The 14,392-nt window shown below is 41.6% G+C and overlaps 2 protein-coding genes across 5 annotated transcripts in view; one reads left to right on the forward strand and one right to left on the reverse strand.

Annotated features, from left to right (window-relative positions):
• Flo2 (flotillin-2) overlaps positions 1-14,392 on the reverse strand; it is an 85,752-nt gene that overhangs the window by 20,654 nt on the left and 50,706 nt on the right. The gene's annotated exons all lie outside the window — the stretch shown is intronic.
• Positions 4,009-12,768, forward strand: LOC139994571 (glucose dehydrogenase [FAD, quinone]). 4 transcript variants are annotated; one of them, XM_072017370.1, is made up of 6 exons: positions 4,009-4,387; positions 8,301-8,392; positions 9,227-9,420; positions 9,782-9,996; positions 10,069-11,251; positions 11,676-12,768. In XM_072017370.1, the coding sequence occupies exons 2-6, from the start codon at positions 8,327-8,329 to the stop codon at positions 11,944-11,946; spliced, it is 1,929 nt and encodes a 642-aa protein (XP_071873471.1). In that variant the 5' UTR covers positions 4,009-4,387; positions 8,301-8,326; the 3' UTR covers positions 11,947-12,768. The 4 variants fall into 4 exon arrangements, with proteins under 4 accessions (XP_071873471.1, XP_071873472.1, XP_071873474.1 ...); XM_072017371.1 differs by lacking the exon at positions 4,009-4,387 and adding an exon at positions 5,601-5,909; XM_072017373.1 differs by lacking the exon at positions 4,009-4,387 and adding an exon at positions 6,821-7,018.

Raw genomic sequence — 14,392 nt, forward strand, 5'->3', positions numbered from 1 at the left:
CGAAAACTAAACCCGAGCGGCGGTAACACGCGAAAGGCAACGTCGTCGAAAATTTTTACAACGTTTTAAGAGATCACCGAGATCCAAGAAGACGGCAGCTTTCTAAACAATTAGCAAAATACATTATATTTGGTTCAAAACGTCGAGAGCAACGTTCACAACGAGGGGCTATTGTCGCTTTTTTATTTTACAATCTAAAAGAAAAAAGATCGGTGTCTCCGACCAAAAGAGTCAGGCGTTGTACGTTTAAAAAATTCTTGCCGCGCACCGATCGTTGTAGATTAGAAAATTAGTCGTAGATCGCGATTCTAACGTTTAAAATTAGAAACGAGGGAAAGTGTAAGTGGCGTGGGTTTGGACGAGATACTTCGTTTCGTTTCGAACGATTCGATAGCTTTAGGTTCTCTCGCATTTACGACTATATCGCTTAAAGTTTATGTTTCTTCTAAATTGTCAGTCGAACTGACATGGCGGATATAACCAAGAGAGCAGAGAAGGGAAAGAAAGAAGGAAGGGAGGAACGAATCTATCGATTTTTTTAACAGAACCGTACCGTTAATCCGTGTCATTTACATGCCGCTATCGACTACGTTTAACAGGCTGACTTTCATCGTCCGAGCCAATTCATTTGGCGAGTAAAAGTCCGTGTCGGATATCGACCCGCGTAGATAATTCAACGATGGGAACTAAAGGGAATTTCGCGATCACCATCGCGTACGATACACTTATCGCACGAGTCTCGGCTTCGATAATTAGTTAATTGGCAAAGTGAATTGGATTCGAGGATACGACGATGCTTACGTAAGCGAAGTTTAAAGTAACAGTTTCAGAGATAGTGGATTATTCTACGGAATTTCTCGAACGTTGCCGCGTGTATTGTAATTAGCGCAAAAAAGACATCAGGATAAACGAGCGTAATTTGATGCAGCATTTTTTTTTTTTTTTTTTTGTTGGCAATAAAAAGGATATGGCGCAAAAATGAGAATTGCGCAACGAAGAACGGCTGTCCATCGCTGAAACTCTTCCAACTAACGTCACATCTTAAAGTATTTCTCGATGCGAGAGCGGAGAAGAAAGGAAATCGGTTCAAAATCGAGGAAAAACAGCGAGAATCGGATCGAATTAAAACGAAATGCCGATACAGTGGAATTGCATTTGTCTGAACTTGTCGACGGACCATGTAACAGATTTACGTAACAATCGCTCGCGTCGAGCGATAAAAGCGATAGAAGCGAATGCAATAAGCGAAAGATAACTAAAACTTCGCTCGGATAAATGGAGTTCTACCGTATGACTTTGGAGAACGGTGACAGGGCTGATGTTTCGAAACTTGACACAAGGAATACTTTCACGCTAATGGGACGAATGGATTTTGCAATAAATTTCGTAGGATATGGATGTCTCGACTTTTCTAATTAAAGATCCGGCATTATATCTTTTTAGCGGATTAAGACGATATTCGAAATTATCGCCGGACAACGTATACGTCGATCGGCAAATTCAGCGTCGAATCTTCGAAGTAGCTGCAGAATATTCCGTTACAAGTCCAGCGAAAGCCTCCGTCTCGTTTTACGATCGCGTTCCATCCAAGCCTATAGACCGAACTCGCTTTTACACCCCTTTCGATATGACTCCAATGGTTTCGCACAGGCTGAACGATCTCTCGAACTTGCCATCAGCCAGACCGATCTAGGTAACTTTCGTTCGTGAAAACGCGCCGCTATTTTCCAACGCGGTACCCGGTCAATTAAGGTCCTACTTTCAGCAGGATCGGTGCAAGAGTGAAACCGTGAACGACCGAACACGATTTAGTGATTCGCGGTCGGTCTGTCCGCGTCTATCGAACCGAACGATCGCTCGCACGTGCTTTCCTCCGGGACACGCGCACGTTTTGCTCGGTTTCTTGGCTCCTTCTTCTTTCTTATTCTTCGTATCGTTGCCAGTTTCGTCGTTTAAACCGGCCGAGACGATCGCGTTCTCGACGCGTGGCACATCTTTCTCATAGTGTAACGTTTGTAACGCGTATAGGCTACACCGTTTATACAGGCTTTACATCGTACGTTTTATAGAAAACGTTTTGAAATTTCGTTAACATTGCGATGGGATACGACCGTATCGTTCTGTCATCGGTACGTCGATCAAATTCGGAAGTAGTCTGAAAATCTATTTAGAAATTACAAGATATTGTTGCACACGTGTATTTTGTATGAAAAATTAGTACAACCGTCTTGAATATACGATAAGTGTTAAAGATAGCCTTATTAAATATCGAAATTCGTTAATACAAAGTATAATCGACTGTTTACAAATGTATTTATCTCAGATTGATTGCAAAATTTTGCCAATATAACCGTGGCAGTCTAATCTCGTGACATCGGTGTTAACGAAATCTCAGGATGTTCCATATAACGCACGTAATATACTCGTTAAGATTATCTACGTGTGTTTCGATGGCCTGTGTGTAGATGACGATAGGCGAGATCGTGTCGAAGAAGATAAATTTAAGTTAACATAGAAGAAAGAATTTGAGGGTATATTGCGTATTTTCTTTTGTATTTTCATCCCGTCAATTCTTTCTTCCTTTTATATATTTCTTTGTCGGTTTAGTTTCTTTTTTTCTCCGATCTTATCGTCGGCGTTCGAAACGAACGGTCGGCGGATTCGAAGGACGGAAGCGAATATGTGATTCGTGCAAAATCGAAACGAGCTGTGATCGAAGCACAGGGACGAATTAAAAATGAGAACTGCAGTGTGGAGACACGAATCTGACGCCTAGTGAATTTGATCTGTAAGGATTTCGTTCGAATTTTCTTTCAGATTTAAGGAGTAGCGATGTCGTTGAATCGTAAAAAAAAAAACGGAAACAGCAGTAGCAACGAAAAGTTTTCAAATATTCTCCGGGATCGGTAGCATTACGATGCATTTTCCAAATCATCTCGATCGTCATCTCGCTTTCTCTTTCTACGCGAAAAGCAACGCGTCTTTCGACAGGCAAGTTTTGCTTAACCAAGCCTCGTAAATCCGGTTTGCGTGAATCGTTGTAAAACTTGTATAACTCCTAGAAAAGTTCTTTGCAACTGCAGGAAGCAAAAGTTTGCGCACACATCGCGTAAATTTCGTTTACGTAATACTATTCTTTGTTAATCGGGGGAGAAGTAAGAGACAATATACGTATTCCTCTGTTCGTGATTTGTGCCGCAATCGCCGAATCCGATTTTGCAAATACCTAATTAAAAGATACGTGCGTAGTTTGTTTAGAGGATGTTGCAATTGAAATTCAATAATAATTGGATATTTTTGTTAGTCATAAGTAGGAAACCGATCGGAAGATGAAACTAAGCGTAAAAATAAATGCGTTCGTCTCCCACGATCTTCGGTAGAAGTTGCATGTGATGCACATGTGTGTTACGTACGATACGAAAGAAAGAGTGCCATGATTTCTGTTGTTTAGTAGCAGCAAAAAATTGCTTCAGTTTCGAAGAAATAAACGAAAACCGAACTTGATGTTTGCGTAATTAAATTGTATCGCTAAATACAATGACTCAGAATCGATAAAATATCGATCAATTTACACTTATATCGCAACATATTACGTGAGTGCTGACATATAGTCGGTTTCAATTGATATATTAAAAACAAAAAGTAACAAGTTACATGTACTTGTAAATCGATTTATTTATCTGCGAGATATATAATCTTGCGAGACATGCAGCACGTAATTCAGAAATCTTCCGTTTTTACAAAAAATCTTCGATAGCCTAATCTTTACTAGCTTCTTAATCTATAATTGTTGTTTAAACGTGAACGATATGATGTCTAAATCAATATGTTATGTGGCTTAATATAGATTTGATAAAATTAAATTAGATTTAAGTAAGATTGAAATAATTATATTAAACGGAATTTAAAAAACGATTTAATTGTGATTTTATGATATAGCGTACATGATATAGTATATATAAGTTGCGTATGTTCTTACCGATGAAACGACAGACGAAAGAAAAACCTGAGAACCGACACGGTATAGAACGGTACTTACGATTTTAATGGACCGATTAAAGCAATACGCTCGCTCGAAGAATAGGATTTAATTGGATTAATTACAACGAAATATGTATTTGAGCGATATATCGGTACATTCTCTTATTTTTGTTTCAAATTGCTCTTTTCATTGAGATACCAATCAAAATCGGATTAAAAGTTGTACGAGATTCAGATGTGAGAAAAAATGAAGTTAGTCGATAACGTAATTTATCCGTGATTTCGCTTACGTAGGCGATAACCTATCTAATTTAAGCGTAAAAATACATATAAATGTCGTGTGGACGACCAATTCCATTCTATACGCGGAAAGAGTGCAGTGAACCTTTCTACATACCGCTCAGTGGTAAGTTCGATGTTTTACATATTATCGTTCGATATTAAACGCGTTTTCGTACATTTACATCTTTGCTCTGATTTTCGCTTCGAATCGATCGCAGTTTTGAAACTTTCGACCGAATCGGTACTTTCCCCTGTTATCGTAGAATGCTTTTTTTCGTATATCTTGTGATCTTTTTTTTTTTTTTTAATAGAGTTTTCCTATTTTTTCTTGTCAACAAAGGCATAATTCATATCGTCTGCCTTTTTCTCTTTCACCCGACTTTCACCGACAATGGGAAAGAAAGGAGCGAATTATGCGCTTCCTTTCTATCTACCGTTCATCGATCAGAACGTTCGTTCTTAGATAATTCATACGTAAGAAGAACTCGTCGCGTCATTAGAACTTTGTTCGTAGAAAAATACCGCGAAAAATCAAAAGTTGAGCTACGTTTTTCTTGATCGTTCGTGATCCAACTTCTTCTTACGTCGATCGCGCTGAATTCTGGGTGCGCTAACTTCGGAACGCAACGTGTTCGTAACGTACCGCGAAGCTTTGAATTAGAAATCTTCACAACGACGCAACCACGTTGTATCTTCGATCGTGAAGAAATCGCTGAAATCTTCGTCGAGAATAAGTTTTCCAATCTTACGAAGAATCGTGTTCGTTTCAAAATCTTTCGTACGCCATCGTTTGAAACTTTCACGCGGTGTGCCTCGCTCTACTGCTTCTCCGTCTTGTCTTGGATGAGTCTCTCTTTGTGTCACTGCCGACCGAAAAGACTATCATCGTTTGGATATTTTGAATATCCTCTGCGCGCAGATGCAATAGGATATTACCTCGTATCGAAAGGGAAACGATCGCGCCGATAATTACTAATTTTTGAAAATTGTCACCGAGTTTCGCCACGCAATTTACAAGCCGGAGAAGCGTGTAGAAGCGAATAGAACAATCGTATCGGTCGTGGGAAAGGAAAATGCAACGTCTACAGGTACGAAAGCGCTAAACTAACGCAAAACTTTTTCACGTGGTAGGAGTCACCGTCCCTTCGGTCGATCCTCCGTACGGCCTTGTTTATCCGTCCTCCCTCTCGAAACACGTTTTTCAAGCGATTCTTTCGTGCCGTCCCCCGACTTTATTTCGCATGACGCATTCGAGCGGTTTACTGACTGGATGACGTCAGGCTCTTTCTCCGGAAGAGAGCGAGTCCCGATCTCCCTTCCAGTTCACGGTGCGTCGAGCCTCTTTAATTAGCCCGTCTAGTGTGGCCACGGCCGCGGCTCTTGCCCAACTGTACCCCGTCGCGTCGTCAAAATAGATGAATCGTTGCCGTTCTGCGTCAGGCTTTCACGCGGCGCGCCGCAGACTCACGACTGCTCCGTTCTGTCTCGGATGAAGCTCCTCTTTGTGTTGCTCCCGACCAAAAGGACTATCACGCGCGCGCGCGCTCCCTACTCGCTACAGCCGCCCAAATGTCTTCGAATTCTGCTCCACGAGCCACTATCGGCCTCTTCTACTGCGCGCCGCTTCCCTCTGGACGATTCTTCAGGTTTGTCTAACTGTCACATTACCATTCTTTCTTTCCTTCTCCTTATTTCTTTCTCGAAAAGTGAAATATTCTTCTCTTTTCGAAACGAAGATTTACATCTAGATCTTTCGTTCAAACGCAATAAAAGGAATTATGCTTCTTTTTTTCATCCGACCTAAGGGAGGGGATGGCGTTTTCAAAGTTCGTTTTTGAAGAAGACTCGGCCGAATCGAACGCGTATCTTTTACGGTGATTTTTACGTTGTTAAAATCGAAACGAAAGAATGGAAAACCGAAGATGAATAAAGCGAACGAGAGAAACGACGGTAAACGTCTATACAAATTCACGGATCGAGAACATACTGATCTAATTCTATTCGAGAACATATTTTCGCTTTGCCTTGTGACTACAGTCATTTTCATCGGATTTACAACTAACAAAATATTTGCGTGGTAGGTTTGGCTTTAAATAGATAGAGGGATAATGTGCACTTGGATTCTACTTTATCCGAAGGTTGAGTGGGGCTGTTGAACGTCGTGGTGAAAGGGAAAGTGGGTATACGTGGTGAGCTTGCGATAGTTTAAAATTCAACAGGACAAATGGGAAATAATTGTAACGAACCTGATAAAGACACTTCCTGTACGAATTCTCCTTTTCTCAAAAATTCTTTACTTCGAAATGTTCGCTTCGTACGATAACGCAATAGAATATCTATTCGTTTGCCTGTACGCTTTTAGCGATATACGTATGCAAATACCGCGAACGTATATTTTATTCATCGTCATTGTCGGTCAAATTTTACGAGCATCATTCTCCATATGTCACATTTCTTGACGCGCTATCAAAAATTATTCTAACAACGTTATCAACTTTCACGGTATACCCGATACTATCCTCATCGCTGGACTAACTTCCTCCGCGCTAACGACGTTATCGTATCTCCTATGTGGCATCTGTTTCGCGCAAACAATTTTACCAAGCTTTATCAAACTCGCTTCCAAACCTCGCTCGTCATACGTCAAAGACAAATTCTCGCCACTTTCGAAAGTCTGCTCACCACAATTTTGCACAAACCAGACACGATTAATTGTTCGTCAGCTGTCGAGACTTTCACACACAGAAAGCATATCGCGAGTAGATTCGAGCGTGCAAAAACCGAACCTGCGATCGCGTATGATTTATCCTCCGATGTGATTATACGATCTATCGGCTTTCGTCGAAATGCTCCGCATCGCTTCGAATACAGTCGTAGTTGAAAGAAGATTTTTAATTGCAACGCGAATATAGGTATTAGTAACTTTACGTTACATACTTTTTACCATGTTAGTTGGGATCGTCTATTTCAGGATATACAGTCGGAGAGGATAAGTGGATAGATAGAGAAAGTAATGAAGCAATGAAGTTAAAGTTAAATCTTTAACGAAACTTCGTTGACAGCTATTTCCACTATCTGTCGGTCTATTTTTCCTCTCTGACCGAATGTTACATGGTATCGTCTACTCGTCGTTCTGGTAGTATAGAATTCCGTTTCCTAAAATTATCATACCACGATGTGCTATAAACTATTTTTCGTCCGTCACTGTACGTACATACGTTGAAAACTTGGAATCGCTACAAAATCCATTCGAGTTGAACGCGCATCGCTAGCTGTAACGCTACGGATCGTTGTCTCGTATCGAGATCGTCGCTTTCACGCGAAACACTGTTTCGATGATCGTCGATCACCGGTCAGATCTTACAATTTTACAACCGTTAGCTTCCTCGTTCGTACGGGTATCATCGACGAAACAACTTCGATTCGACGACTTTTCGCTCGTGACGGCATCGATGAAACCGTAATTCGTTCAATTTCAACCGTATAGACTTTCACGTTGAAAGTTACTTCGCGTTTCACGCGATACTCGCAATTTTCGCTAACCGTGCGTTCGTCTTAGTTCATCGAGGAAAACGATGAAATAACGCGTAAAAGTTGCGTAAGCGCCAACATCGGTATGAAAGAATTGCAAAAGAAGAAAATCGATTCGGCGTAATTTTTCGAATGCTCGATAGTAACGACGATTCTTTTAAAAGTCAAATTAAATTGCGCGAAAGATAAGCAAAGTTTGAACGATACTTAACTTCGGTACGCGTGGAACATTCTTTGCGGAAGGATAGAGCGGATCGATGAAAACTATCGAGTTCGAACTGCCGGTACGCGCGAATTTCTTCCGAAGCAACATAAATGAAACCAAACGAAGAAGCGTATTTTCGTTCAGGCGATCCAACGATAAACTACCAAATATTAACGCGTATCGATAAAATTAATTTGAATTATATCGTTGGTAGCAGCTGCGTTGCGTTCCGCCGATTCTAAATTACACGCAAACTTAGCATTGACACATTGACTCGAATTCTGTTGCTTTCTGTTCGCAGGTGATACCGACCTCTAATTGGATAAAATGCGAGCGTACGTGCTGCTCTCGCTCCTGGTGCAATTGGCATTCGCGTTTCGACTCCCATTTCCGGTAAATAGAGCCGTCTCGATCGATCGATATCGGCGATTATCCTCAAAAGGAAACTCGAAAGCTCGCGACCCGTCGATACTGACAAACGATGTTCAAGTAGACAGCGACGCGCCTTTCTTTTCGCGTATATTTCTCTTTCGATACATATTTTTTTCTCTGTATATTTTATCTCTATCCTATATTTCATGCAGTTTAATCCTCCATCGGCGATGGTGACTCGAAAGTCGGTCAGGTTTTATTTTCCTCGAAACTAGCCTACCTATCGTAATTATCTCTAGTCGGAAGGAAGAAGTCGAACGAAGAACGATCGCATCAGATCGACGTCGACCGTAGCGAAGAGAAACGAGCTTCTATGGCAAATTTAGAAACCAAACATCCTCGTACATGGTTATAATTATATTTTGGATGATCCTTCGAACCTGAGCATCGTCACAGCGATGCATAGGCAAGACAACGAGCACGAGAATTCGAAAAATAATCTCGCCGTAGACAGAACATGTCCGATGCGATTCTAGATGCGGATGACTCGAGAAAATGTCTGATTTTCGCGAAATGTAAACGGCATTACACCGCGCTTACACATTTAACGATACTTTGTTAATATCAACCGTGCTGTAACGTTGTCGCGATTTGAATACTCCTTTTCTCTTTCTCGAATCCAGAGTAGCTTTCGCTTCGCGATAATCTCGCGTTTAATCTTTGCTTTACATCGTTTCGTACGAAATTTACTTTTTCTTCGTCTATCTGTGAAGAACAGGGATACGAGCAAATCGCAGTTAAATCACTAAGGCATACGAAAGTGAAAGTGATTTAATTAAAGACCTCGTTAACCAGTTTCAGGCTAGCCTATTGGATACGAGCAATGGAACATCGTGTTGCTCCTGCAGCTTCAAAGACACGTCGTATATGGCGTCCAAGTGCGGCGTGAAAACATCTTTCATGAGCTTGGTTGAGAAAATAATCGCGTCCACGTGCGACGTGTCAGATCCTTGCCACAGACTCGGCAAAGAGGAAGTGCCCAACGAATGGTAAGATCTTCGCGACTAATTTTATTCTATTTCTAAATTCTCCGAACTTTATATCGTTCGCTCGATTCGTTAAACCTTCGTTTTTCTCTACATTGTCTTGCAGCGATTGAATTCTTCCGGTAATTTATACTTGTATGGGAACCTGAAACGAGGGTTTATCGCACGTTTTAAGTTGCAAAATTAAATCGTAGTTGAATTGACGATAAAGTAGGATCACGTACGAAACGGTTTTATGTAAACATCGCATTTTCCGAAATGCGACAGACGTGTTTTAGACTGTTGTTCGAGGTTCCATTTAATTTATAATTTATCATCGATACGATCGGCCATCGATTCATTGCTCTGTACGATGAAAACGTAGGTTCGACTTCATCGTGGTCGGCGGCGGAGTAGCCGGGCCTGTAATTGCCAGGAGATTGAGCGACAATCCCTGGTGGAGGGTTCTGCTGATCGAAGCAGGGCCGGAAGAACCGTCGATGACTTCTATTCCTGGACTCGCGGTTCACGCGGTCAATTCGACTTTGGATTGGAATTTCAAAACGGAGCCAACAGAGCCCCATCCGACCGCGTGTTTAGGTAACCGATCCGCGTTCTCGTTCGAGGAAGTAACGAAATTCTATCCTTTCTAACTTTACGTATCACCGGCAGAAACCGACGGAGTGTGCACTTGGCCGCGAGGGAAGATGATGTCCGGTACCGCCGGCATGTACGGAATGATGTACGTACGAGGACATCCGGAAGTATACAACAGTTGGGCTCGGGCAGGCGCCACAGGTTGGTCCTACGACGAAGTCGCCCACTACTTCGAACGCGCCGAAGATCCGGTAGATCCGTCGATATTATCCGACAAACCTAGAACCGTTCCCGTACCAGGTCCGATGAAGATACGATTTTATCCCCATAAGCCAGCGTTCGCCGACGAACTTCTGAAAGCTGCGGCCGAGCTGGGTTACAGAACGTCGAATTTGAAAGAATACAGCCAGACAGGCTTCATGGTGGCTCCCATGACGACCGACAATGGCGTACGAGGCACGACCTCGAGAAATTACTTGAGATCGGCATACGGTAAAAACAATCTGAGGGTGTTGATCAACGCCCAGGTGACGAAGGTTCTAACGAATCAGTGGCAGAGCAAAGCGTACGGCGTCGAACTGATCGATAAAGATGGATACAAGAGGATCGTGAAAGCTAACAAAGAAGTTATTCTAGCGGCTGGAGCGATTGGCTCCCCTCACATTTTATTGAACTCCGGGATAGGACCGAAGGAGCATTTGACCAAATTAGGCATGAACGTGATCAAGGACCTGCCTGTAGGAAAGAATCTTCACAATCACGTGTCGGTTGCGGTTCTCTTCAGTATTAAGGATACCGCGTACGAATCTATGAACATGAACAGCGTCAACGAATACTTGGAGACCAGAACCGGTCCGTTGAGCAGTACCGGATTGACCCAAGTGACGGCGTTTCTCGAGAGCAGCTACGCCGCTAGCGGAGTACCCGATATCCAGATGTTCTTCGACGGATTCGCGCCAAACTGTCCAAGGACCGGACTCGAATTCGAGTGTTTGAACGGCGCGCTTGGCTTATGCTCGGACAGAAGGCAGATCGTGGTCAGGCCGACGGCTGTTACCGTGGAGAGCAGGGGATACATGAAGTTGCGTTCCGGCGATCCGATCGCACCACCTTTGATTTACCCCAACTACTTTACCGACACGAAGGACTTGAAGGTGTTGATCGAGGGTATTAGGAAGGCCATCGAGCTCACCAACACGCAGACTATGAAACAATGGGATTTTCGATTGGAACCTATCGTTCATCCCCTCTGCACCAAGTAAGGACGGTATTATACGACAAGGCCCGTAATTCATGCAACGAACGTTCTCGTTAAAGCCTCTCGAGACTCCGTTCTCGAGAAAATAGAATTCGAATATGTCGATAAATTTTTAAATTCGACTTTTTCGACAATCGGACGAACACGTTTTATTCTACCTTCTTATATCATACTCGTTCTACATCTCCGCTAGAATCGATCGAATTCAATCGACCGTTTAGAATTGGAATCGAACGAGTTTACGTACTCTTTACAAATCTTGCGATTCTTGATTTTTGTCTTTGATTTTTAGCCATAAAATCCCCCTTACCATATTCTTACCATGAATTACGGACCACCCAGTATATTACGGACGAAAGTAAAACGTTCAAAGATATACGTCAATTCGCGTAATTGGTACTAACGTGAAATTCATTTGGTTCAGCTATCACTTCGCCACTGACGCGTACTGGGAGTGCTACGTGAGAGCGGCGACTGGACCGGAGAATCATCAGTCGGGGACATGCAAAGTAGGCGCGTACGACGACCCAACGGCCGTCGTCGATCCGGAGCTACGAGTACGTGGTATATCGAACATTCGAGTCGCGGACGCCTCCGTGTTTCCGATCGTGCCAAACAGTAATCCCATCGCAGCGATCATGATGATCGCGGAAAAGGCGGCCGACATGATCACGCATACATGGTCGAAGATGTGAGAACTCGAAGATGCGTCGAAAAAGGTCGATGCCATGCTTCTTTTTATACTCGATTATCCTGTCGTATGGTTTTCCGCGCGATGTCTCGTTCGTTGCAAAACATTCTTATGCGAGTGCTATCTTTCCAGAAGATGAATATGCTCCTTACCGGACATTGCTCGCGTCACCACGATGCGATCTTTAAATCGTTTTAATTTGGTCAAGATCGGATTTGAGAAATTTTTAAGCCAACTTTAAAAGATGCCACGTATTGTCTAATACACTTGTGTGCCATATATGACAGGATGAGTAACGACAAGTTTATCGTTTTCAACTATTACTCTGTATATAACGACAAGCAAATAATTTATCGTCAGTGTCGAGCGATGTAAATGTTTTTAGAATAGACTCGAGTCTATTTTGCTGGCAATTTTTCAAATATGATAATTCAAATATATCTTTTACTTGATATCCCGCTTATCTCATTATGGAAATTATATTTACAGAAACGATAGCGAATCGATTTCAGAAATATTCGTCTCGTTTCGGATACGAATAAAAATGTTTGCGATGCCTTCTTTCTTGGTGAATAACGGTTTATCTGGCACGGATACATCGGTCATTTCTATTTAAATGTCATGTACACTCTGAAAAGTTGACCGTTGATAAATTAAAAATACGTGTCCAATACGTACCAAACGAGTCAGCCTCGCCTGTCATTTACGCGATGTTATACGAGGGTCGTGCAGAAAGTAATACCCGTTTTGAGATAACAACGATACAAATGTATTTTTAAAGAATTTCTTGCTTTCCAACTTTCGTATATATACCAAGTTATTTTTCGATACAACCACCAGTCTTATTCCGACACTTATCGAAACGTCCCGCTGATTTTTATACGTTCGCATATCTATCGTCTTACGCAATCTTCACATCATCCTTTCCTGCTAAGCATTATCGACCTAACATATTTTCCTTTCGTCGTCTTAAACGTGCGATACAACGACGATATCAAATATTTAAATACAAAATTTTGTAACGAAACTAGGCTATCTTCTACAAGTATATTCCGTCGTTTTATATCTTCTATATACAAACAGGTAGTACTTTGTGGACGGCCCTCGTATTATCGATAGAAATTATGCTTGTTTTCAATAACAATTCGTCTATTGTAAGACGAACGCATCCTCTATGCTGAAAATTCTTTTAAAAGCTGAAAAGAACGCGATAAGATCTTTGATGTATTTATGTATATATGTATATACAGGGTGTGCCACCTAACATTATCATCTGAAATATATACATGTATATGCGTTGTAATACAAAAGTTTTCTATAGAAGTTGCATAGTTCTCTAGGGACCAGTGTATAATGGAAATAGTTTTATGACGTTGCAAAAAGCTTTATTTACTCGATCTTCGCTGGCCTTTAAATACTTACAATCAGCATTAGTATCGGTCGTGTTTTATAAATTTGTCTTCAAAGTGACTATCATTTACGAATAAAAAAAATGTAACATTCCATTAAAAAAAAAAAAAAAAAAACAAAGTTGGTCCTTTTATCTCGTTATCCTTTAGCAGTAGAAATATTTTACACGCCCCTCCAATTTCAAAACATTTTACTTCTATCGTGTCACTTTTCTACTCTATAGTTACATTATAGAAAAATGTTTCATTATTTATCACGTTATATGTATTTTACGCATACGACGAGAATATACAGTAAGCATTACGATGTGGCGGATGATTTAAATCATAACTACGAAAAAGATTGCTATTGCAATCGTCAAGTATATTTAGAATAGATATTATTATAAAGGTTTGTGAGTACCGTCGATAGACGTTCGTACAATCTGTAGCCGCGACGATAGATTACAAAATGCTCGCGAATAACTCAAAGATTCGTATACTCCGTTAATTCGCAGATAATGACTCGGTAATAACTCGGTAATAGTTCGATGATAATAACTGGTCGCTCGTGATCGTGTCTGTTCATTTATACTGGTCGGCGGTGGGGAGGGGGCAGTAGAAAGATTCAAATTTGAACGACGGTTGCCCTCCACGACGTTTTTGCCTAGAGATAGTTTAACGCTATTTTCGTGTATCGAGGCGGTGTCTGTGTTCCGAGGCACAGCACATGTGACGCTCTCGTGTAACCAAATGCGATGATCCTTGCGAGGTCCCTCACGGTCTGGCTGCCAAGACCTACGCATTGTTACACTGAACCGCGATAAACCTAAGGAAAACCATAAATCGAATCTTTTTAGCTTTATCCCTATTCGTATAAGTATTTTCGGTTTACGCGTGGTCCTTATGTTTTTTTGTATGCTCTTACCAATTACGAAATTGCGGGTTTTTTCCATGAACAAAGATGCGCACGAGCCACATCCCCCGGAGATCTTAACAGTTTTAGTTATTAACCAATGGGCATCGCGGATCGTTACCATCACTTTTCTACCGAAAAGTGTG

The sequence above is a fragment of the Bombus fervidus genome, chromosome 14, assembly GCF_041682495.2.
Source record: "Bombus fervidus isolate BK054 chromosome 14, iyBomFerv1, whole genome shotgun sequence".
NCBI classification, from domain to species: domain Eukaryota; kingdom Metazoa; phylum Arthropoda; class Insecta; order Hymenoptera; family Apidae; genus Bombus; species Bombus fervidus.

Bases quoted from the DNA above. Each gene is read 5' to 3' on its own strand.
- LOC139994571 (XM_072017370.1), top strand. From the start codon at position 8,327: ATGCGAGCGTACGTGCTGCTCTCGCTCCTGGTGCAATTGGCATTCGCG. The intron at 8,393-9,226 runs GTAAATAGAGCC...CTCGTTAACCAG, and splicing joins CGTTTCGACTCCCATTTCCG to TTTCAGGCTAGCCTATTGGA. The intron at 11,252-11,675 runs GTAAGGACGGTA...CATTTGGTTCAG, and splicing joins GTTCATCCCCTCTGCACCAA to CTATCACTTCGCCACTGACG.